Genomic DNA, 22,498 nt, shown 5'->3' on the forward strand with positions numbered 1-22,498 from the left:
TCGGTAAGTATTGTCAGTTCAGTCAGGCTTTTTGCAAAGCATAGAGGTCCAAGTAGATATTTTGAAACAACCAAAGGTTGGTAACAAGTAGTCGGGGGATCAATTTGACATTGAATCATGTAAGCAAACTACGATGGGTGGTAATGATGTTCGCCATTACGAAACAGTCGGTTAGGCTATTGAGTATTACAGTCGCTGCGAAGGTCATTTTTTTCCGAATTTAACTCTTTTCTATATTGAAATAGTGGCCCTGAAAAGGCCTTTTGGTTTGCTGCGATTATTCGATGTCGGTCGTCATTTACTTGGAGCTGGTGTACTTGGTGACGGCCTTGGTGCCTTCGGAAACAGCATGCTTAGCCAATTCTCCTGGAAGCAGAAGACGGACGGCGGTTTTGAAATTTCGCGGGAAGTGATTGTCGAGCGCTTGTTGTAGTGAGCAAGACGGGAGGCTTCGGCGCAATACGTTCAAAGATGTCGTTGACGAAGCTGTTCATGATGCTCATAGCCTTTGAAGAAACGCCCAGTGTCGGGATGGACTTGCTTCAACACCTTGTAGATGTAGATGGCATAGCTCTCCTTCCTGCGCTGCTTCTTCTTCTTCTTGTCGGCCCTTGACAATGTTCTTCTGGCCTTGCCGGATTTCTTCGCGGCCTTTCCACTGGTTTTCGGTGCCATCGCTATAGGTTTGACGTTGTTTTCGATCCAAAGGGAAACAGAAACTGATGCCGTTCGACGGAGCGGTTTATCTTTTATACTCGTAGAATGAGAGCACCGCTACGCCCCTTCGATTTGTTTGCTGTTTCGATGTTTCCACTTCTACCTCCTGGTATTGGTACATCGCAGTGCTGCGCATGTATAAAATAACCCTCGTTCTGGCGATTCCCCATCAGTACAGTTTACGTACGCTTTGTAAACGTTTCTCTGTTAGTTAAACTCAAACCTACTATCTCATAATGTCTGGCCGCGGCAAAGGAGGCAAAGTTAAGGGAAAGGCAAAGTCCCGTTCCAACCGGGCAGGATTGCAGTTCCCGGTCGGTCGTATCCACCGTCTGCTCAGGAAGGGCAACTACGCCGAGCGAGTTGGTGCTGGCGCTCCAGTCTACTTGGCTGCCGTCATGGAATATCTGGCTGCTGAAGTTCTGGAATTGGCGGGAAACGCTGCTCGTGATAACAAGAAGACCAGAATCATTCCCCGTCATCTGCAGTTGGCCATCCGTAACGATGAGGAATTGAACAAACTGCTGTCTGGCGTTACCATTGCACAGGGTGGTGTGTTGCCAAACATTCAGGCTGTTCTGTTGCCCAAGAAAACCGAAAAGAAGGCCTAAATTACTTCCCGCTCGACTGAAGACCGTGCGCATCAAACCAAAACCGTCCTTTTCAGGACGACAATATTCGTTCTACCGCTAGAGAGTTGTTCGAAATTATGTATTTGGTGTAAAGTAAACTATTGTATAAGTACGTCTAGGTGTCAATTGCAAATAATATCCAACTACTATCGGCACACAGCACGTCAGCCACTCGCCGTCGTTGGTGGTGCTACCAATCGCATTCGTTTAGCACCAACCACTGCTGCTTGCATCTGGATTGTGTGCTGTTTTGCTGGTGGAAAAAAACATCCCAGTAGTGTTAGTTTGTCATAAACAAAGGTGCGCTTAGAGTTAAGTCACAGGAATGTTATTAGTTTGTCATAAACAAAGGTGTGCTTAGAGTTAAGTTACGAGGAATGTTATTCTCAACTTCCACCTAGATTGTGTGCTGTTTTGCTGGTGGAAACATGCCAGCAGTGTTAGTTTGTCATTATCAAAGGTGGGCTTTGAGTTAAGTTTTCTAGGTGAATATCGAGCATCCTCACACACCACATCCTCCATCGTTTGCCATAAAGGGGTAGAAGTTTGAAATATGGGTAGAGAAATCACGGCTGATGCTGAAGCCGTTTCATTGTCATTTTGCCTACCGACTTGTGCACTCGATACAAACGGAACACATATGTCGTTACCTGCGTCGTTCAGTCTGCCCTGCCGTTAAAAACAATAATGGCGTAATGTAATGTAACCGATTAATTGGCTAGCGTAGGCTAGGCGTAGCGTAATGTAACCGATTCATTGGCTCTTTCACGATAGCGAGAGATACGAAGATGTTGGAAGTCGAATGGTGTATTTTAGCCGAAATGCGCCAAGAGTTAGTCTAGATTTAGCGAAAATATGGGAATAAGTTGACTTCGTCAGTTATTCCGAGGGAATAATTCCTGATAACTCTTTTGTGGAATGTGGTAGTGGCCCTGAAAAGGGCCGTTTTTTAGAATGGTAACTAACGTAGACCAAATTTAGGCACGTTCTCCACGGATACGGCGAGCCAGCTGAATGTCCTTGGGCATGATAGTGACACGCTTGGCGTGGATGGCGCACAGGTTGGTATCTTCGAAAAGACCGACCAGATAGGGCCATGACAGCCGAGCTCTGGAAGCGCAGGTCAGTCTTGAAGTCCTGAGCAATTTCACGAACCAGGCGCTGGAAGGGCAGCTTGCGGATCAGCAGCTCAGTTGACTTCTGATAGCGACGGATTTCACGCAGAGCGACGGTTCCTGGCCGATAACGATGGGGCTTCTTGACTCCTCCGGTAGCCGGGGCGCTCTTGCGAGCGGCTTTGGTAGCCAGCTGCTTGCGAGGAGCCTTTCCTCCAGTAGACTTACGGGCAGTCTGCTTGGTACGAGCCATTGTATGATGGTGAAGTTTGTTTTACAATCCAAACGAATGCGTTGAAACGAGGCGAAATAATGAGGGTCGAAAACTCGACGTCTACTTTTATATGCTTGTTTCGACGCAGGCAACCAATCAGAAGCCCCGAAAGAATAGGAAAAGCAAGAATGGCAAGAAGAAAGCACCCCTCGTGCGGGTATAAAAGTGGCAGTCCGCCAGCGGAAGGCATCAGTTTCATTACAACCGTAGTCGAACACCGAACTAAACATACAAAATGACTGGCCGTGGTAAGGGAGGCAAAGGACTAGGAAAAGGAGGCGCTAAGCGTCATCGCAAGGTTTTGCGTGATAACATCCAGGGTATCACCAAGCCCGCCATCCGTCGTTTGGCTCGTCGTGGTGGAGTCAAGCGTATCTCTGGTCTTATCTACGAGGAAACCCGTGGAGTGCTGAAGGTATTCCTGGAAAATGTCATTCGTGATGCTGTTACCTACACTGAACACGCCAAGCGTAAAACCGTAACCGCCATGGATGTTGTCTACGCTCTGAAGCGTCAGGGACGTACTCTGTACGGTTTCGGAGGTTAAATCGTATCCATATTTCCGCTCTCAAAACGGCCCTTTTCAGGGCCACCAAACACATTCCCAAAAGAGTTATCAGGTCAAAATTCAATTACTAATAGCAGTCTGCCATCGTACGGTGTTATGTATCCAACAAGCAAGTTTTTGATTGCCGTCATGAACGACTCGTAAACCCCTCCTCCCGACACATTCTCCGTTTCATTCGTAGCCATCAGGCTGTGTGTTTTGTTGTTGCTCTAGAGTTCAGATAAGTTTATTCCTGTTTTCCAAGTTTACGCTGTATTAGCAGAGCGAATACGATTAGCAGCTCGACGAAATCTCAAGAAACAGTTACTACCTAAATCGTTCGTTTTGACGCCTTCAACTATCCACACAAGTTCCATCTAGCTTCATACCACTCACGTGCATGCATCTCCTACCCGGACTTCATTGTCAGGTAGCAATCGTTCGTGCTGATTCTGCATAACTGTACCATTCCGTTTTTGCTTGTTTTGCTTAACTTCATTTTTTTCGGTATGCGTTGTTGAGCATCTGGCGCATACCACCGTGCAGTGATTGATTGTATATAATGAATGTGTGTCATCATATTTCACTCATCTTAAACAAAACTATGAAACCAGTTGATAATCCGTTTTCGACTGAGCACCCACAAACCGCTTCCAACGTCGTCATCCACATCGTTAACACACCCAGATTGTGGTGCAAAATTACTTCGGAAACGCGCGAAAACTAACTCGAGTGATCTGTGCAATCACAAAGCACCATGTAAGCATGGTATTCGCTAAGAGATTTGAGTCCGAATTCATGTTCTACTACAACTAGGCTGTCAAGGACAAGTGACGAACTCATTATGGCTTCATCGAATAGTGATCGTAGAACAGATTGTTTGTGAGCTTTTAAAAAATGGGAAAATCTTATAAATTTTTAATATTTGCATATAAATTCTCAAATTTACTTGATTCCAACGAAAATAGCTTTGACGCGAAGTGTCATACTAATACTCTTTACTTCTGCATTCGGTTTGCTTAACTGATTGACAGAAACTTTGTTATTTCGTTCAGTATGTTGTGGGTCACGCACTATCAAAGTTACCCCGTTTTACGGTAATGCCAACTTTCGACGGCAAAATTTAAGATAAAAATGTTTTCTACAGTGTGCAGGAATAATCAGATTATACTCCACAAAACTACCAAAGTTACCCCGCCTTGCGGTATGATTAAGTTTGTAACGGTTACCTCAGCTGAGAAACCTGATAAAGTCTAGAAGAACACGGTTTTCCTCATTCAAAACTGCATTTCGATAGTCCCGAAGATGGGGATCAGTGAGAGAGGTGGGTCCATGTATGTAGTGGATCAAAACACTACAACAGCACTTTATCTGCTGGGTAAGTGAACGGTATGTTACTGAAAGCATACTTTTTGGCGTTTCTTTCGGAATCTATGGTATGGTATGGTTTTCAACGGCAAATCGACGCGCGTACAGTATGGCTCATAAAAAAAAAAAAAAAAAAAAAAAAAAAAAAAAAAAAAAAAAAAAAAAAAAAAAAAAAAAAAAAAAAAAAAAAAATACGGAAGGTGCAATCGCAACTACAGTCACCCCACAGTTATGGATCAACTAAGGGTCACTTTTCTGAACAAGACATGATTAAAATAAATGATCCATAACTGTGGTACGGGTTTCAATGCCCCACAGTTATGAATCAACGTTTGTGGGAATACGGTCGGAAAAAATATGATCGAGCATTTTATAATTGATTGCGATGTTGCACAGATTTATGGCTCACGTAGGTAAAATGTGTTCTGCGTAATTGCAACTCTGTTTGATGAGATATTCCCGTTTTAATCCAACTCTGATCCATATCAGAGTGCTATCCATAACTGTGGGGTGACTGTTGTTGTTGACAATATGAGTGTTTTCGGTCTCATAGTATGGGGACGGCTTTTAGTGAACTTGTGGGCGCTTGAGACAGTTTGGCAGTCATGTGTATAACTTATGTCATTTGTGCCTATGCTTTGCCTCTTTTAATTGCGAACAACCTTCCCTTCTATTCCAATGTTGGGTCTTCCAGTTTTGATTTTTCACACTCTAACAACGCCCCGTATTATCCGCATCCATTTCGCCCAATTTCAGAATCCACTGACCTAATAACCGAATAACGATGAATGAATTAAATTCCTCTATGCGTAGTGTGCCTTTATTTGTATATTTTACTTTGAATTTTGGTTATTAGAAACGGAACTCCCCAGCATACAACAACACATCGAACCATTAGGCATTTGTCGATCAGCCACAATAAAATTTAACAATAAACTCATATTTATAAACAGCGTAAAACTATCTTTTCCTGAATAAAGAAATAAAGAATAAAGAAAAAAAAAATCCATTGTGAATGGTTCATTTTTCTTATCATTTGGATGTCGTTCATTCGAAACGGAATATTACGAATGTTATACTGTGAATATCATTCTAAAACAAAACACATTATAATGCAAAACTTCTTAAGGCCCGTCATTCGTTTTGGCAACAATGATGACTTTTCAGCATGCATTTCAAAGTGATAAAACTCAGTCGTGATAGTTTATATTGACTTGAAAAAGAATCACTGTACGCGCTAACATGCATAAAGTATGCTGATACTTTTTCAACTGATTTTCTTCGATTCGAAATCGTGAGATGAATTAGCAACAATCATTAACGACGCGTACAAATTTCAACGACGGCCTGCTTCGCCTTAACGGCTACGGGTTTGAATGATCGAAAAACAATTATGGATCCTGCTTCCTTAAACGCATAAAGTGATCAGTGAAAAATAGAAGCAACCGTTCCATCGGAAGCGATGCTGAGCTCCGCCAATGTGGATAGAACAGTGATAGTTATGCTTTCCAGCAAAGAAGCATGAGACACACCATCAGCAACAGTTTGTATTACCTCGAAAAGGAAAACCCCCGAGATACACGATAAGGAAATTGGCTATTATTTTGTGTTAAAAATGGGCTGCGTACATCCTTGGAGTTAGCATGTAAGTAGATTTTGAATACCATTTACCCAAGATTTGGAATTTTGAATACCATTTACCCAAGATTGGTATTTTTGTTTTATTTTTTATTTATTTATTATTTTTTTTTTCTCTACTGGTTGGGACTGGACCTACCTCTCTGCCTGGCCCTTTTGCAGTTCGAGATCAGTGCGTTGTTCATTATTGAAAAAAAAAAAGAAAAAAAAAACGAACGAAGCAACACCTCAAATCGTCAAGCAAGAGCATAATTTCAGAAATTCAAGTTGAAAACAAATTGTTCGATTGATTATCGAGTGACCAATCGGTCAAGGTATCAGCTTGAAAGACTGTCTAGATGTGTGCTCTTCACCTTGAGATTCGCCTTGAGAAAATCATCGATCGTACGGTAAAAGGAATATTCTTAGTAGTAACTCTTTGATATGATCTTCATTGGTAGTCCTGAAAAGGACTGATTGGATAATGAATACTGTTTCACAGTACAGTTGCGGGTGCTTCCGAAAGTTGCTAACTTTACTTTTTGGCAGCGGTCTTCTTTGCGGCAGCTTTCTTGGCTGGGGCAGCCTTCTTCGGTTTTGGGGTCTTTGGCTTCTTTGCGGCGGTCTTCGAAGGTTTGGTGGCCTTTTGCTTCGGGGCAGCAGCCTTCTTTACACCTCCGGCCTTTTTGGCAGCCTTTGCACCGGCAGCTTTGGCTTTCTTCGCTGCAGCTGGCTTCTTGGCTTTCTTTTCGCCGGCTGGCTTCTTGGCCTTCTTCTCTCCAGCTGGTTTCTTGGCAGCCTTCTTCTTCTCTCCGGCAGCCTTCTTGGGTTTCTTCTCACCGGCCTTCTTTGTTTTCTTTTCACCGGCGGCCTTCTTAGCATCAGCCTTCAGTTTGAACGATCCGGAGGCACCAGTTCCCTTGGTTTGGACAAACTTGCCCTTTTCGACACCATTCTTCAGCGCCTTCTTCAGGAATGGGGCAAGCTTGGCGACATCGCATTTGTAGTTGGCAGCAATGTACTTCTTGATGGCCTGCAAGGAGGATCCGTTCCGTTCCTTCAGGGTTTTGATAGCAGCAACCACCATATCGTTCACCGGGGGATGGGTCGATGGCTTCTTTGGCTTGCCCTGTCCCTTAGGGGCCCTTGGCTTCTTGGCCTTGGCTGGCGAGACAGCAGGGGCTGCGGCAGCGGCTTCAGCGGCGACTTCAGACATTTTGAAAGGCAGAAATAGTAATGCTTACACGTTAGAGTAAACGAATGAAGACAAATCTGGCAACAGTACGGTGTTCGGAAGAGATGTCTGTGTTAGGGATGCAGACATGGTCGTCCACTGAATGACTGTTCGTGAAATATTGTATATTTTTTTGGTAACATCTTTCTAAAACTCAGTTTTCCGTTCTTCACTAAACATATTTACATTTTAGTATGTCCGTCTGGCGAGTATATGAATCTCGCTAGCAGCCCATTACCGCTACACTGGGCTGGCATTGAGAAAAGTACCACGTAAACATGTCGTAATGGCACTCGTGCTTCATATGGTGTGGCTTCGCTAGATAAAACAATTAATAGCAACTATTGAAACAATGCTATCATGCTTGCCGGTAATGAATTTAGAAACATCAATAGTCGCTCTTTGCGTTTACATTCATATATTATGAAAAATCCGTTACCTTATGGCTCATAACAGGTCTCAAACAAAGTCATTCCCAGTGCTGACGGGCGATGTTCGTGGGTTTGGTTTAAGTAAACTTTTAACAATGTTAATTTGATGGTTTTCCATAAACCATACCCACAACATGGGCTCGATAAAAATGTCAATCAATCAATTTTATTTTAATCTGTAAACAAAATAGTCATGTAACTCATAATCGTTTAAAAACAAAGCAACTCTCACCCGCTTGAGATATACCCACCGTTGATTGTCCAATTTCAACAAATGCGTTGCCTTAGCCATCGATGCCACCGCACTGCACAGGATAGTGAATGTTGGGAGATTTCGGACCTCTTAACAGAAGCTGCACTGGTGTTGTTCTGTGCCGAGTTCTTTAAGCTGGAAATAGCGTTTATTAAATGGTGTACTTTATCGAATTCATTGCTACTCACAACTGGTCTCCTTAGTTATTTCTACTCCAACAATCTTAATACGTGTTTCCTTATAGAGAAGTTCTTCTAAATTGGGGGGATCATGTTTTAATCTTAAGCATATATCTATATGAATAGGTTAGAACCTACGATTGTAATATCGTTCTCTTGCGACCGCAGACAAAAGGATGGTAACTCCTGAGGATACTAAGCTAATCTATTTAAGAAACAAACCTATGATAATTCAATATTCAAATTGTGCAGCGAGAATATGTTCAACTTACAGAGCAAGCTAGTAATCAAGTACAATCAATCGACCCGATAGGATATTCAAAAATTCAATAATATAGCACAAATTTCTTCCGTTCAACTGCTGCTGTTTACATGACTCGCAAATTATCACTCTCCCCTTATCTTGACATTTTGCACGCATCGAGCCTTGCGCACGGTCATTGTCAGTCGCTGCGTGTTAAGTCCAACCGGGGGCCTTTGTGGGTCGATTCGCAATTCAAATTCCCAGTGCTGCCAGTGTCGGCAACATCCCCCGACCCGTAACGCACTTCCGGTCTGCCTACCGCTTCTGTGTTACTATCGCCTTGCACCTGGAGTACTGCCAACTTAGTCATCGGGCGCCGGAACAATCCTTTGGTAGTCTGGACCATGGCTTGGCGAATTCGGCCATCAGCTCCCGGAATCACAGCTACTACCCGACCTCTCATCCACCCGTTACGTTGACCTTCATCCACGATTAGCACAAGATCGTTTACTTTCAGTTTCGCAGCTTCGCCAAACCATTTGCTTCTTAGAGCTATAGTCGGCAGATATTCACTGATCCATCGCCGCCAAAATTGGTCCACTAGCTGTCTAGCCATGTTCCAGTTGGTCCGCGTTACTTTTGTCGGTTCTGCCAGTTTTGTTGAAGGTTGCACAACTCCGCTCGAGCTTAGCAGGATAAAATGATTCGGCGTTAGCGCCTCCTGGCTAACGCTTTCTAGAGGGATGGTGGTTAACGGTCTAGAGTTAACTATAGACTCGGCCTCCGCCAGGACCGTTAACAAAGTCTCATCGTCCGGGTTTCGATTACCGCACAGTGAACCGAGTGCGACTTTGACGGATCTTACAAGTCGTTCCCATGAACCTCCAAAGTGCGGCGCAGAGGGTGGGTTGAAAACCCATCGTGTATTCGTATTTGTAAAGGTTTCCGCCAGTTTCTGACCAATCACCCCAATCTGATCTCGCAGTTCACGACTGGCCCCCTGAAAATTGGTGCCATTATCCGATCGAATTTCGACAGGTGATCCACGACGCGCCACAAACCGACGAATTGCCATCTTGCAAGACTCCGTAGACAGGGAATGAGCCACCTCCAAGTGCACGGCTCTAACAGTGAGGCACGTAAACAGCGCGACCCATCGTTTTACACAACTACGCCCTATACGAACCTGTATAGGTCCGAAATAATCCAGCCCGACGTAGGAGAACGGCCGTTCCTTGGCTGCTAGACGTGACTCTGGAAGAGGAGCCATCCTTGGTATGGTTGGTACTGTTTTGGCGATCTTACAAGCCTGGCATTCCTTTGTGACTTGACGTATCGCGGAGCGAAGATTGGAGACGTGGAAGCGTTGATGAACTTCATTTTGTACCGTTGCGTGATTAGCGTGTAGATATCGACGATGATACCAGTCGATGACAAGCTTGGTAAGTTGATGGTTTCGTGGCAGGATGATCGGAAACTTGAAGTCGTACGTAACGTATGGGACTGCTCCGATACGACTGTCTACTCGCATGACCCCGTGCTCATCTAAGAACGGCGAGAGTTTATATACTGGACTAGTCTTATCGATATCCTTCTTCGAGATCCCGTTTCCTTGCTTTAGGGCAGCGATCTCATCTGGGTACGCTGATGACTGTACTGTGCGCCACAGGCTATTCTCTGCCTTTTGCAACTCTTTCTGCTGCAGATGCCCCATGGTCAGCTTCTCTTTCTTCCTCTTAAGCTTGCAGTTGTCAATGTAACGGTGAACGTATGCGACTGTTCTAAGTAAGCGTTCCCACTTCGAAAAATTACAGATCTTGTAGATATCCTCAAATAGTTTCTGTTGGTGTACCATGCAGGGCCTCAATTCTTCATCCGTCTCCTGCGACTGCGTCGATCTTTGCTCCGGCCACTCTATTTCTGGCTTATAGAGGAAGTCGGGTCCGCGGAACCATCGGGACATCACATCCGTGCTAGGACCCTTTCCCCACTTGGTTGCATCATCGGCTGGATTATGTTGCGTGGGAACGTATCTCCATTCGGCGGCTTCTGTCTTGCTCAAGATCTCTCCCACTCGGAAAGCCACAAACTGTCGGTAGCGATGATGTTGTGATTGAATCCACGCCAGCGTTGTCTTCGAGTCTGTCCACATAACTCGCCGGCATATTGGAAGTGTGTGGTATTCTTTCACTGCTTTGGCTAACCTTGCTCCCAGCAGTGCTCCCATCAGCTCCAGGCGAGGTACTGATAAAGACTTCAAAGGTGCTACTTTTGCCTTGGCCATCACCAGCGTAACATACACATTTCCCATTATAACTACCCGAAAGTATGCCGTACATGCGTATGCTTCCTCACTCGCATCCGTGAAAACGTGCAGCTCTACTGCACCAATCTCAGTCGCAGTGTATCCTGGAAAGTAGGCTCTGTGGAGTCTCATTCGACCGACCTTCCTAAACAGCTCCGTCCATCGAAGCCAGCGCATACGGACTGCTTCAACGACTTCGTCGTCCCATTGCGTCTGTTTGCGCCAGGTGTCCTGAATGATCATACGTCCTTGTATCGTTACGTGTGACAAGATACCTTGTGAGTCGAACAGGCTCATGACACAACGTAGGATGTTTCGCTTTGTCGGTATAATACCTTCTAGTTGCAGGTCAGTAGCAAATGCAATAGAATCTTCCTCCGGCAACCATAGGAGGCCTAGAACTCTTTCCGCTTCGCTTTCCAAATCGATGCTGATGGCCTTCGGTTGAATTCCCCTGGGTTCCCCGACCCGTCGCAGAAGGGCGTCTGAGTTGGAATGCCAATTCCGGATCTCAAATCCTCCTCTGGAGTGCACTTCCTTCACTTCAAGAGCAACCTTGATTGCCTCCGCTTCCGTGTCGAAACTGTCGAGGTAATCATCGACGTAGTGTTTCTCCACGATAGCTTCCGCTGCTTTGGGAAATTCTACTTCGTGTTCCTTCGCGTTACGATTTTTAATGTATTGGGCTTGGCAGGGAGAGCATGTGGCCCCAAAGGTACCGACGTCCATCACGAATATTTTAACCGGTTGTGATGGGTGCTCCCGGTAGAGGAACCGCTGACTGTGAGCATCTTGTTGGCGGATTCTGAACTGGTGAAACATTTGCTTCAGATCTCCGCTAACTGCTACCGGCCTTTCCCGAAATTTGCATAGCACTGAAGCCAAAGGTGTCAGCAAGTCGGGTCCTTTGAGCAGCATGGAGTTAAAAGACACACCCCCTACCTTGGCAGCAGCATCCCAAACTAGCCTAGTCTTGCCCGGCTTTTTCGGATTTCTCACGGCGCCTAGCGGCAAATACCATACCCTTCGAGGGTCTGTAGACTCCATTTCATCCCGCGTTACCTCGTGGATATAGTTGCTTTCAACATATTCGCTAATCTGTTGCTGTACGCTTGTTCGCAGCTCCGGATCCCTTTTCATCCTTCGCTCGAAGCATTCCAAACGACGCATTGCCATGGGAAAACTGTTGGGAAATTCCACAAGGTCATGGCGCCAGAGCAGTCCTATCTCGAATCTGTTTGCGATGCGCTTCGTGGTTTCTTCTAAAATCTGGCGGGCGCGTTTGTCCTCCTGCGATTCCGGCCCCTTGTCCGCTGAAACTCCGACGCTCTCGACCGTGAAGTACTGTTTGACGAGATCGTGCAGATCTTCACCAGCTTGACATTCTCGTCGACATTCGCAAACATGTAGCGTGAAGTTCATTGCCTTTTCTCCTTCAGCCGTATACCCGTATATCGACCAACCGAGTCGAGTCTTGCTGGCCAAAGGGTCACCTAGTTGACCCTCACGCAGGCTTAGCGTTGCGGTCAGGCTAGCATTGTTTGAGCCAATCAGAATGCCAGGTGTGGCTGATTCATAGCTGGTTACTGGAAGACCACGAAGGTACGTATATCGTCGGGCTAGTTCACCGTACTTCAGCGTTTGGTTCGGAAGGTTTAGGCTAGAAACTGTTCTTGCGTCCTTCAGGGAAAACTTTTCGCTTTTGCCTTCTCCGGAAATTTCCAGACAAACACGTTGAGAATCTGGTTCCTGGCGAGTCACATTGCTAGTCCAAGTTAAGCAAAGGGGGAGTGGTTCACCATCATCGATGCCTAACCGTTCTGCAATCGACTCTTCCACTAGAGTCATCTCCGATCCGTCATCCAAAAACGCAAAGGTTTCTACAGATTTCCCCTTCCAAAATAGCTTTACGGGAAGGATTCGAAATAGTGTAGATTTTTTTGTAGCATGGTGCGCATTAAGCCTCTCTCCAGGGTTATCGCTCTGCTTAACAGCTTTTTGGCCTTCTTTAGCTGGGGGTAGAAGTTTCTGACTGCTGGAGTGCAGTAACTGATGGTGTCGCTGCTGGCACCCATCTAGTCCGCAAATAACTTGTAGCTTACAAGGACGCCGTCCGTGTTTGCCTAGGCAAATGCGACACAAATGATGATCTTGAATCGCCTTCCAGCGGGTATCCGGGTCCCATCTTTTGAACGTTGCACAGTCCTTCACCTTATGGTTACGCCCGTTACAGGTCAAACACAACACTTCCTTGACGTCTGTTTTGTGTAACTCCTCTTCTTGCTTAAACGGTTTCGAATCCTTTTCACTTACGGCATGAGCATTGAGGAAATTCTTATCTTTTCCACGCTCTCCACGGCCCGATCGCGATTGCTTGGAATCCGATGTAACGGTGACGTCCGAAGCAGCTGACACTAACATAGACATAAAGCCAGCGAATGTGCGTAAATCTACTCCCGTGAACTGTTGCTTATACAATGCCCAGTTTAAACGTTGTTGTGCCGGAATCTTGTCGACCAACTCTCGCAGTAAGACGGGGTTGCACATGTGCGCAACTTGCCCCGTTGCCTCGATGTGGTCACATAAATTCTGTACCGCCATTCCGAAAGTAATCAATGTCTCCAACCTATCTGATTTTGGAGCGGGAGTATCACGAACCTTTTCCAGTAATGTTTGGATGATCAGTTCCGGTCTTCCGTACAGCATGTACAAAGTAGACATGACTTGTGGGACGCAAGCCGGAAGCAGCAAACGGCTCTTTACTGCCTCGAAGGCCTTACCTTGAAGCGCACGCTGAAGTCGGGCCAAATTCTCCACATTGGTGTAGCCACATGCAGCCGTCGAATTAGTGTATGCACTAAAGAATAGCGGCCAATCTTCCGGATCCCCCCGAAACAGAGGAAGATCCCTCGGCATGACTTGTCGCGCTAACAATTGTTGCTGCGTTGGGACAACGGAAAATGGGGACGTTTGAGGCAATTGAGGAGCTTGAGGTACGTTAACCCAAGGATGCCCACCCAAGGAACCTTGTGAGGAATGGGGAAATGGTTCCATTCTGGGTATACTTGCATTCACTGACAACCCACCATAAACCGGCCCCTGCGGAATCGATGGAATGGGAACGGTTGGACAGGCAGTTACCACGTTCGTCAAATTAGCGTTGCTCAGACTCATAGTAGGAATCGTGCTAATTGGGAACGCACCGAATTGTTGAGAGGGATCTCGGACCGGCTGCGGGTAACAATATGAAGGAACAGACGGCATTGTAGTGTACTGACCTGAAGGAAAGGAGTTTGTGGAAGCTCTGGACATAATACTAGGCACTCCAAGAAGCAGCGACGATAAGGATGGATCGAATACGCTTCGGTCAGCAGAACCCACAGTTGTTGGTGTGGAGCTGTTGTTGAGTACGGATACCGACGGTGCTGTCATCCTTGTCTCCGTGCTCGCTGGTGTGAGCGACAGATTTTCCATCTCGCCGATCATTCTCCCCAGCCAGCCTCCAACGTTACTGGTCCCAACCGCAGCGGATTGCTCATTAAGGTTATTCGATGTCGCTTCCGTTATAACGCCTTGCATGGCATTGTTCGCGAGTTGCCCTAGCATGGCCTTCTTCCTCTCTAACTCCTTCTTATGACTCTCCTCCATTTGCCGCTCAAGGAATGCTCGATGCTCTTGTACCCATTGTAGACTCGCTCGTGCCTGATCCGTCAGCAGTGATTGGCCATAGTTAGTAGCGCTTATAGCCGTCGTCGTTGTAGGTAGCCAGCCGGATGGTCCAGCGATTGCAGGCGGAACTGGACCAGAAGCTGCAGTAGAAGACGTAATTGGAGATGCTGCAGTTGCTGCCAGTGGTAATCCAGCGCTAGCTGCAAGCGATACCACTGAAGAGGTTGAAGCTACGATCGACGATGATTCGGTGGCCTTCACTGACGATACAGTAACGATAGTGGCCGGGAATAGCGGATCACTTCCGTAAAGCTCGCCAATCCGTGTGGACGACGGTAAAGCCGCGCATCGTGCACACATCCAACTTTCGTTGGCCACCGCTGAGGTTACTCCCACGCACTGGTAGTGGTACCACTCCTGGCACGCCGCACAGAAGACCATATCATCTACGTTGTTCGACCTCCGACATAGTTTGCAGTCGAACAAATCTGTTTCCGGCATCCTTCCTTTCTCGTTGGTGATCGAAGCAGTTCTTAAAGCTTATTGTTGGGAGATTTCGGACCTCTTAACAGAAGCTGCACTGGTGTTGTTCTGTGCCGAGTTCTTTAAGCTGGAAATAGCGTTTATTAAATGGTGTACTTTATCGAATTCATTGCTACTCACAACTGGTCTCCTTAGTTATTTCTACTCCAACAATCTTAATACGTGTTTCCTTATAGAGAAGTTCTTCTAAATTGGGGGGATCATGTTTTAATCTTAAGCATATATCTATATGAATAGGTTAGAACCTACGATTGTAATATCGTTCTCTTGCGACCGCAGACAAAAGGATGGTAACTCCTGAGGATACTAAGCTAATCTATTTAAGAAACAAACCTATGATAATTCAATATTCAAATTGTGCAGCGAGAATATGTTCAACTTACAGAGCAAGCTAGTAATCAAGTACAATCAATCGACCCGATAGGATATTCAAAAATTCAATAATATAGCACAAATTTCTTCCGTTCAACTGCTGCTGTTTACATGACTCGCAAATTATCACTCTCCCCTTATCTTGACATTTTGCACGCATCGAGCCTTGCGCACGGTCATTGTCAGTCGCTGCGTGTTAAGTCCAACCGGGGGCCTTTGTGGGTCGATTCGCAATTCAAATTCCCAGTGCTGCCAGTGTCGGCAACAGTGAATGTTTAGTTAAGATTTTGGTTTATGTTGAAATTTATAACTGCAGACTCGCTACAATAAAATACAATCTGTAATATCAGACAGCACACCCCGCAAGAACATCGCTGCCAGTGCGAGTCTGTAGGACATGCATAGCCCTGAATAAGAATCAACGCGTTAGGTCAGTGCCGCGTTTGTTGTAGTTTGGTTAATTAAACTTTCTGTCGGTTTCATTACTGTTAATTCCATGTAAGCAAGAAATTAAAAGAAGCTTTGGTAATCGATCCCCGAAATGTGAAACCGAAAAACGCGTGAGCACCAAACAATGTACGTGTACATACGGCACCTATACGTTTCCGGTTTAAGAATCGTTTTCGGGATGCAGCCGAAAGTTGCTGCAGTTGTTGATTATTTGTAGAACTGATTGATTGCTCGTCAGCCTTGAAGATCTGAGTACTGATATATAATGTCTGTCGTTAGGCCTGGTGGAACCCGCTCCGGTACGGAGAACAAGGACACCTCAATAGGGAAAATTTAATGCCCTACCTTCACCACTAGCACAAACGGCGCCGTCCATGAGCGTAGCATGAGCTCCATGGTTCATATTTTAAAAGATTGAAATTAAGTTCACGTACTTTGGCGTGATTTGAGATTCTAACGTAATGGGCTAATGCTCACTCACTTTGTTGAATATGTTACTTTTGCTACTAGGCTAGATCGATATATTGCTTTGCTGCTGTCTGATACGAGAAGGCAGACCGTTTCACTCATAATGATATTATTTTCTCTCTGTGCGATACCTGAAAGTAGGCAGCAAATCATACAGGTTGAGTTTAGGGCGTCATTGCACTATTCGGTAAGTATTGTCAGTTCAGTCAGGCTTTTTGCAAAGCATAGAGGTCCAAGTAGATATTTTGAAACAACCAAAGGTTGGTAACAAGTAGTCGGGGGATCAATTTGACATTGAATCATGTAAGCAAACTACGATGGGGTGGTATGATGTTCGCCATTACGAAACAGTCGGTTTAGCTATTGAGTATTACAGTCGCTGCGAAGGGTCATTTTTTCCGAATTTAACTCTTTTCTATGATTGAAATAGTGGCCCTGAAAAGGGCCTTTTGGTTTGCTGCGATTATTCGATGTCGGTCGTCATTTACTTGGAGCTGGTGTACTTGGTGACGGCCTTGGTGCCTTCGGAAACAGCATGCTTAGCCAATTCTCCTGGAAGCAGAAGACGGACGGCGGTTTGAATTTCGCGGGAAGTGATTGTCGAGCGCTTGTTGTAGTGAGCAAGACGGGAGGCTTCGGCGGCAATACGTTCAAAGATGTCGTTGACGAAGCTGTTCATGATGCTCATAGCCTTTGAAGAAACGCCAGTGTCGGGATGGACTTGCTTCAACACCTTGTAGATGTAGATGGCATAGCTCTCCTTCCTGCGCTGCTTCTTCTTCTTCTTGTCGCCCTTGACAATGTTCTTCTGGGCCTTGCCGGATTTCTTCGCGGCCTTTCCACTGGTTTTCGGTGCCATCGCTATAGGTTTGACGTTGTTTTCGATCCAAAGGGAAACAGAAACTGATGCCGTTCGACCGGAGCGGTTTATCTTTTATACTCGTAGAATAGAGAGCACCGCTACGCCCCTTCGATTTGTTTGCTGTTTCGATGTTTCCACTTCTACCTCCCTGGTATTGGTACATCGCAGTGCTGCGCATGTATAAAATAACCCTCGTTCTGGCGATTCCCCATCAGTACAGTTTACGTACGCTTTGTAAACGTTTCTCTGTTAGTTAAACTCAAACCTACTATCTCATAATGTCTGGCCGCGGCAAAGGAGGCAAAGTTAAGGGAAAGGCAAAGTCCCGTTCCAACCGGGCAGGATTGCAGTTCCCGGTCGGTCGTATCCACCGTCTGCTCAGGAAGGGCAACTACGCCGAGCGAGTTGGTGCTGGCGCTCCAGTCTACTTGGCTGCCGTCATGGAATATCTGGCTGCTGAAGTTCTGGAATTGGCGGGAAACGCTGCTCGTGATAACAAGAAGACCAGAATCATTCCCCGTCATCTGCAGTTGGCCATCCGTAACGATGAGGAATTGAACAAACTGCTGTCTGGCGTTACCATTGCACAGGGTGGTGTGTTGCCAAACATTCAGGCTGTTCTGTTGCCCAAGAAAACCGAAAAGAAGGCCTAAATTACTTCCCGCTCGACTGAAGACCGTGCGCATCAAACCAAAACCGTCCTTTTCAGGACGACAATATTCGTTCTACCGCTAGAGAGTTGTTCGAAATTATGTATTTGGTGTAAAGTAAACTATTGTATAAGTACGTCTAGGTGTCAATTGCAAATAATATCCAACTACTATCGGCACACAGCACGTCAGCCACTCGCCGTCGTTGGTGGTGCTACCAATCGCATTCGTTTAGCACCAACCACTGCTGCTTGCATCTGGATTGTGTGCTGTTTTGCTGGTGGAAAAAAACATCCCAGTAGTGTTAGTTTGTCATAAACAAAGGTGCGCTTAGAGTTAAGTCACAGGAATGTTATTAGTTTGTCATAAACAAAGGTGTGCTTAGAGTTAAGTTACGAGGAATGTTATTCTCAACTTCCACCTAGATTGTGTGCTGTTTTGCTGGTGGAAACATGCCAGCAGTGTTAGTTTGTCATTATCAAAGGTGGGCTTTGAGTTAAGTTTTCTAGGTGAATATCGAGCATCCTCACACACCACATCCTCCATCGTTTGCCATAAAGGGGTAGAAGTTTGAAATATGGGTAGAGAAATCACGGCTGATGCTGAAGCCGTTTCATTGTCATTTTGCCTACCGACTTGTGCACTCGATACAAACGGAACACATATGTCGTTACCTGCGTCGTTCAGTCTGCCCTGCCGTTAAAAACAATAATGGCGTAATGTAATGTAACCGATTAATTGGCTAGCGTAGGCTAGGCGTAGCGTAATGTAACCGATTCATTGGCTCTTTCACGATAGCGAGAGATACGAAGATGTTGGAAGTCGAATGGTGTATTTTAGCCGAAATGCGCCAAGAGTTAGTCTAGATTTAGCGAAAATATGGGAATAAGTTGACTTCGTCAGTTATTCCGAGGGAATAATTCCTGATAACTCTTTTGTGGAATGTGGTAGTGGCCCTGAAAAGGGCCGTTTTTAGAATGGTAACTAACGTAGACCAAATTTAGGCACGTTCTCCACGGATACGGCGAGCCAGCTGAATGTCCTTGGGCATGATAGTGACACGCTTGGCGTGGATGGCGCACAGGTTGGTATCTTCGAAAAGACCGACCAGATAGGCCTCGCTAGCTTCCTGTAGGGCCATGACAGCCGAGCTCTGGAAGCGCAGGTCAGTCTTGAAGTCCTGAGCAATTTCACGAACCAGGCGCTGGAAGGGCAGCTTGCGGATCAGCAGCTCAGTTGACTTCTGATAGCGACGGATTTCACGCAGAGCGACGGTTCCTGGCCGATAACGATGGGGCTTCTTGACTCCTCCGGTAGCCGGGGCGCTCTTGCGAGCGGCTTTGGTAGCCAGCTGCTTGCGAGGAGCCTTTCCTCCAGTAGACTTACGGGCAGTCTGCTTGGTACGAGCCATTGTATGATGGTGAAGTTTGTTTTACAATCCAAACGAATGCGTTGAAACGAGGCGAAATAATGAGGGTCGAAAACTCGACGTCTACTTTTATATGCTTGTTTCGACGCAGGCAACCAATCAGAAGCCCCGAAAGAATAGGAAAAGCAAGAATGGCAAGAAGAAAGCACCCCTCGTGCGGGTATAAAAGTGGCAGTCCGCCAGCGGAAGGCATCAGTTTCATTACAACCGTAGTCGAACACCGAACTAAACATACAAAATGACTGGCCGTGGTAAGGGAGGCAAAGGACTAGGAAAAGGAGGCGCTAAGCGTCATCGCAAGGTTTTGCGTGATAACATCCAGGGTATCACCAAGCCCGCCATCCGTCGTTTGGCTCGTCGTGGTGGAGTCAAGCGTATCTCTGGTCTTATCTACGAGGAAACCCGTGGAGTGCTGAAGGTATTCCTGGAAAATGTCATTCGTGATGCTGTTACCTACACTGAACACGCCAAGCGTAAAACCGTAACCGCCATGGATGTTGTCTACGCTCTGAAGCGTCAGGGACGTACTCTGTACGGTTTCGGAGGTTAAATCGTATCCATATTTCCGCTCTCAAAACGGCCCTTTTCAGGGCCACCAAACACATTCCCAAAAGAGTTATCAGGTCAAAATTCAATTACTAATAGCAGTCTGCCATCGTACGGTGTTATGTATCCAACAAGCAAGTTTTTGATTGCCGTCATGAACGACTCGTAAACCCCTCCTCCCGACACATTCTCCGTTTCATTCGTAGCCATCAGGCTGTGTGTTTTGTTGTTGCTCTAGAGTTCAGATAAGTTTATTCCTGTTTTCCAAGTTTACGCTGTATTAGCAGAGCGAATACGATTAGCAGCTCGACGAAATCTCAAGAAACAGTTACTACCTAAATCGTTCGTTTTGACGCCTTCAACTATCCACACAAGTTCCATCTAGCTTCATACCACTCACGTGCATGCATCTCCTACCCGGACTTCATTGCCAGGTAGCAATCGTTCGTGCTGATTCTGCATAACTGTTGTTGTTGGGCATGCATCTCCTACCCGTGTCATTCGTAGCCATCAGGCTGTGTGTTTTGTTGTTGCTCAAGAGTTCAGATAAGTTTATTCCTGTTTTCCAAGTTTACGCTGTATTAGCAGGGCGAATACGATAACCAGCTCGGCGAAATCTCAAGAAACAGTTACTACCTAAATCGTTCGTTTTGACGCCTTCAACTATCCACACAAGTTCCATCTAGCTTCATACCACTCACGTGCATGCATCTCCTACCCGGACTTCATTGTCAGGTAGCAATCGTTCGTGCTGATTCTGCATAACTGTACCATTCCGTTTTTGCTTGTTTTGCTTAACTTCATTTTTTTCGGTATGCGTTGTTGAGCATCTGGCGCATACCACCGTGCAGTGATTGATTGTATATAATGAATGTGTGTCATCATATTTCACTCATCTTAAACAAAACTATGAAACCAGTTGATAATCCGTTTTCGACTGAGCACCCACAAACCGCTTCCAACGTCGTCATCCACATCGTTAACACACCCAGATTGTGGTGCAAAATTACTTCGGAAACGCGCGAAAACTAACTCGAGTGATCTGTGCAATCACAAAGCACCATGTAAGCATGGTATTCGCTAAGAGATTTGAGTCCGAATTCATGTTCTACTACAACTAGGCTGTCAAGGACAAGTGACGAACTCATTATGGCTTCATCGAATAGTGATCGTAGAACAGATTGTTTGTGAGCTTTTAAAAAATGGGAAAATCTTATAAATTTTTAATATTTGCATATAAATTCTCAAATTTACTTGATTCCAACGAAAATAGCTTTGACGCGAAGTGTCATACTAATACTCTTTACTTCTGCATTCGGTTTGCTTAACTGATTGACAGAAACTTTGTTATTTCGTTCAGTATGTTGTGGGTCACGCACTATCAAAGTTACCCCGTTTTACGGTAATGCCAACTTTCGACGGCAAAATTTAAGATAAAAATGTTTTCTACAGTGTGCAGGAATAATCAGATTATACTCCACAAAACTACCAAAGTTACCCCGCCTTGCGGTATGATTAAGTTTGTAACGGTTACCTCAGCTGAGAAACCTGATAAAGTCTAGAAGAACACGGTTTTCCTCATTCAAAACTGCATTTCGATAGTCCCGAAGATGGGGATCAGTGAGAGAGGTGGGTCCATGTATGTAGTGGATCAAAACACTACAACAGCACTTTATCTGCTGGGTAAGTGAACGGTATGTTACTGAAAGCATACTTTTTGGCGTTTCTTTCGGAATCTATGGTATGGTATGGTTTTCAACGGCAAATCGACGCGCGTACAGTATGGCTCATAAAAAAAAAAAAAAAAAAAAAAAATACGGAAGGTGCAATCGCAACTACAGTCACCCCACAGTTATGGATCAACTAAGGGTCACTTTTCTGAACAAGACATGATTAAAATAAATGATCCATAACTGTGGTACGGGTTTCAATGCCCCACAGTTATGAATCAACGTTTGTGGGAATACGGTCGGAAAAAATATGATCGAGCATTTTATAATTGATTGCGATGTTGCACAGATTTATGGCTCACGTAGGTAAAATGTGTTCTGCGTAATTGCAACTCTGTTTGATGAGATATTCCCGTTTTAATCCAACTCTGATCCATATCAGAGTGCTATCCATAACTGTGGGGTGACTGTTGTTGTTGACAATATGAGTGTTTTCGGTCTCATAGTATGGGGACGGCTTTTAGTGAACTTGTGGGCGCTTGAGACAGTTTGGCAGTCATGTGTATAACTTATGTCATTTGTGCCTATGCTTTGCCTCTTTTAATTGCGAACAACCTTCCCTTCTATTCCAATGTTGGGTCTTCCAGTTTTGATTTTTCACACTCTAACAACGCCCCGTATTATCCGCATCCATTTCGCCCAATTTCAGAATCCACTGACCTAATAACCGAATAACGATGAATGAATTAAACTCCTCTATGCGTAGTGTGCCTTTATTTGTATATTTTACTTTGAATTTTGGTTATTAGAAACGGAACTCCCCAGCATACAACAACACATCGAACCATTAGGCATTTGTCGATCAGCCACAATAAAATTTAACAATAAACTCATATTTATAAACAGCGTAAAACTATCTTTTC

General features: G+C 45.3%; 8 protein-coding genes across 8 annotated transcripts; 4 read left to right on the forward strand and 4 right to left on the reverse strand.

Annotated features, from left to right (window-relative positions):
- Positions 1-298: 298 nt before the first annotated feature.
- Positions 299-675, reverse strand: LOC5578472 (histone H2B). The gene is made up of 2 exons (XM_021857090.1): positions 483-675; positions 299-366 (listed from the first exon to the last, which is right to left on the reverse strand). Exons 1-2 carry the CDS (start codon positions 673-675, stop codon positions 299-301), a joined length of 261 nt encoding a protein of 86 aa, XP_021712782.1.
- Positions 676-853: 178 nt separating this feature from the next.
- Positions 854-1,608, forward strand: LOC110681346 (histone H2A). Its single transcript, XM_021857095.1, has one exon. It carries the CDS (start codon positions 954-956, stop codon positions 1,326-1,328), a length of 375 nt encoding a protein of 124 aa, XP_021712787.1. The 5' UTR covers positions 854-953; the 3' UTR covers positions 1,329-1,608.
- Positions 1,609-2,717: 1,109 nt separating this feature from the next.
- Positions 2,718-4,845, forward strand: LOC110681350 (histone H4). Its single transcript, XM_021857099.1, has one exon. It carries the CDS (start codon positions 2,974-2,976, stop codon positions 3,283-3,285), a length of 312 nt encoding a protein of 103 aa, XP_021712791.1. The 5' UTR covers positions 2,718-2,973; the 3' UTR covers positions 3,286-4,845.
- A 1,857-nt stretch (positions 4,846-6,702) lies between these two features.
- Positions 6,703-7,546, reverse strand: LOC110681344 (histone H1B-like). Its single transcript, XM_021857092.1, has one exon. The coding sequence runs from the start codon at positions 7,484-7,486 to the stop codon at positions 6,806-6,808; it is 681 nt and encodes a 226-aa protein (XP_021712784.1). The 5' UTR covers positions 7,487-7,546; the 3' UTR covers positions 6,703-6,805.
- Positions 7,547-16,845: 9,299 nt separating this feature from the next.
- Positions 16,846-17,381, reverse strand: LOC110681349 (histone H2B). The gene has a single exon (XM_021857098.1). It carries the CDS (start codon positions 17,275-17,277, stop codon positions 16,903-16,905), a length of 375 nt encoding a protein of 124 aa, XP_021712790.1. The 5' UTR covers positions 17,278-17,381; the 3' UTR covers positions 16,846-16,902.
- Positions 17,382-17,459: 78 nt separating this feature from the next.
- LOC110681347 (histone H2A) lies at positions 17,460-18,109 on the forward strand. Its single transcript, XM_021857096.1, has one exon. The coding sequence runs from the start codon at positions 17,559-17,561 to the stop codon at positions 17,931-17,933; it is 375 nt and encodes a 124-aa protein (XP_021712788.1). The 5' UTR covers positions 17,460-17,558; the 3' UTR covers positions 17,934-18,109.
- Positions 18,110-18,904: 795 nt separating this feature from the next.
- On the reverse strand, positions 18,905-19,369 carry LOC5578466 (histone H3). The gene has a single exon (XM_001656939.2). The coding sequence runs from the start codon at positions 19,339-19,341 to the stop codon at positions 18,931-18,933; it is 411 nt and encodes a 136-aa protein (XP_001656989.1). The 5' UTR covers positions 19,342-19,369; the 3' UTR covers positions 18,905-18,930.
- Positions 19,342-21,720, forward strand: LOC110681351 (histone H4). The gene has a single exon (XM_021857100.1). The coding sequence runs from the start codon at positions 19,598-19,600 to the stop codon at positions 19,907-19,909; it is 312 nt and encodes a 103-aa protein (XP_021712792.1). The 5' UTR covers positions 19,342-19,597; the 3' UTR covers positions 19,910-21,720.
- Positions 21,721-22,498: the final 778 nt, after the last annotated feature.

Source organism: Aedes aegypti, unplaced genomic scaffold, assembly GCF_002204515.2.
Source record: "Aedes aegypti strain LVP_AGWG unplaced genomic scaffold, AaegL5.0 Primary Assembly AGWG_AaegL5_hic_scaff_741_PBJ_arrow, whole genome shotgun sequence".
Lineage (NCBI taxonomy): Eukaryota > Metazoa > Arthropoda > Insecta > Diptera > Culicidae > Aedes > Aedes aegypti.

What these genes read in the sequence shown, in the direction of transcription:
- LOC5578472 (XM_021857090.1), bottom strand. Translation starts at nt 675, where the DNA reads ATGGCACCGAAAACCAGTGGAAAGGCCGCGAAGAAATCCGGCAAGGCC. An exon ending in TGAGCATCATGAACAGCTTC is followed by an intron (nt 367 to 482) that starts GTCAACGACATC and finishes TTCTGCTTCCAG; the next exon opens with GAGAATTGGCTAAGCATGCT.
- LOC110681346 (XM_021857095.1), top strand. Translation starts at nt 954, where the DNA reads ATGTCTGGCCGCGGCAAAGGAGGCAAAGTTAAGGGAAAGGCAAAGTCC.
- LOC110681350 (XM_021857099.1), top strand. Translation starts at nt 2,974, where the DNA reads ATGACTGGCCGTGGTAAGGGAGGCAAAGGACTAGGAAAAGGAGGCGCT.
- LOC110681344 (XM_021857092.1), bottom strand. Translation starts at nt 7,486, where the DNA reads ATGTCTGAAGTCGCCGCTGAAGCCGCTGCCGCAGCCCCTGCTGTCTCG.
- LOC110681349 (XM_021857098.1), bottom strand. Translation starts at nt 17,277, where the DNA reads ATGGCACCGAAAACCAGTGGAAAGGCCGCGAAGAAATCCGGCAAGGCC.
- LOC110681347 (XM_021857096.1), top strand. Translation starts at nt 17,559, where the DNA reads ATGTCTGGCCGCGGCAAAGGAGGCAAAGTTAAGGGAAAGGCAAAGTCC.
- LOC5578466 (XM_001656939.2), bottom strand. Translation starts at nt 19,341, where the DNA reads ATGGCTCGTACCAAGCAGACTGCCCGTAAGTCTACTGGAGGAAAGGCT.
- LOC110681351 (XM_021857100.1), top strand. Translation starts at nt 19,598, where the DNA reads ATGACTGGCCGTGGTAAGGGAGGCAAAGGACTAGGAAAAGGAGGCGCT.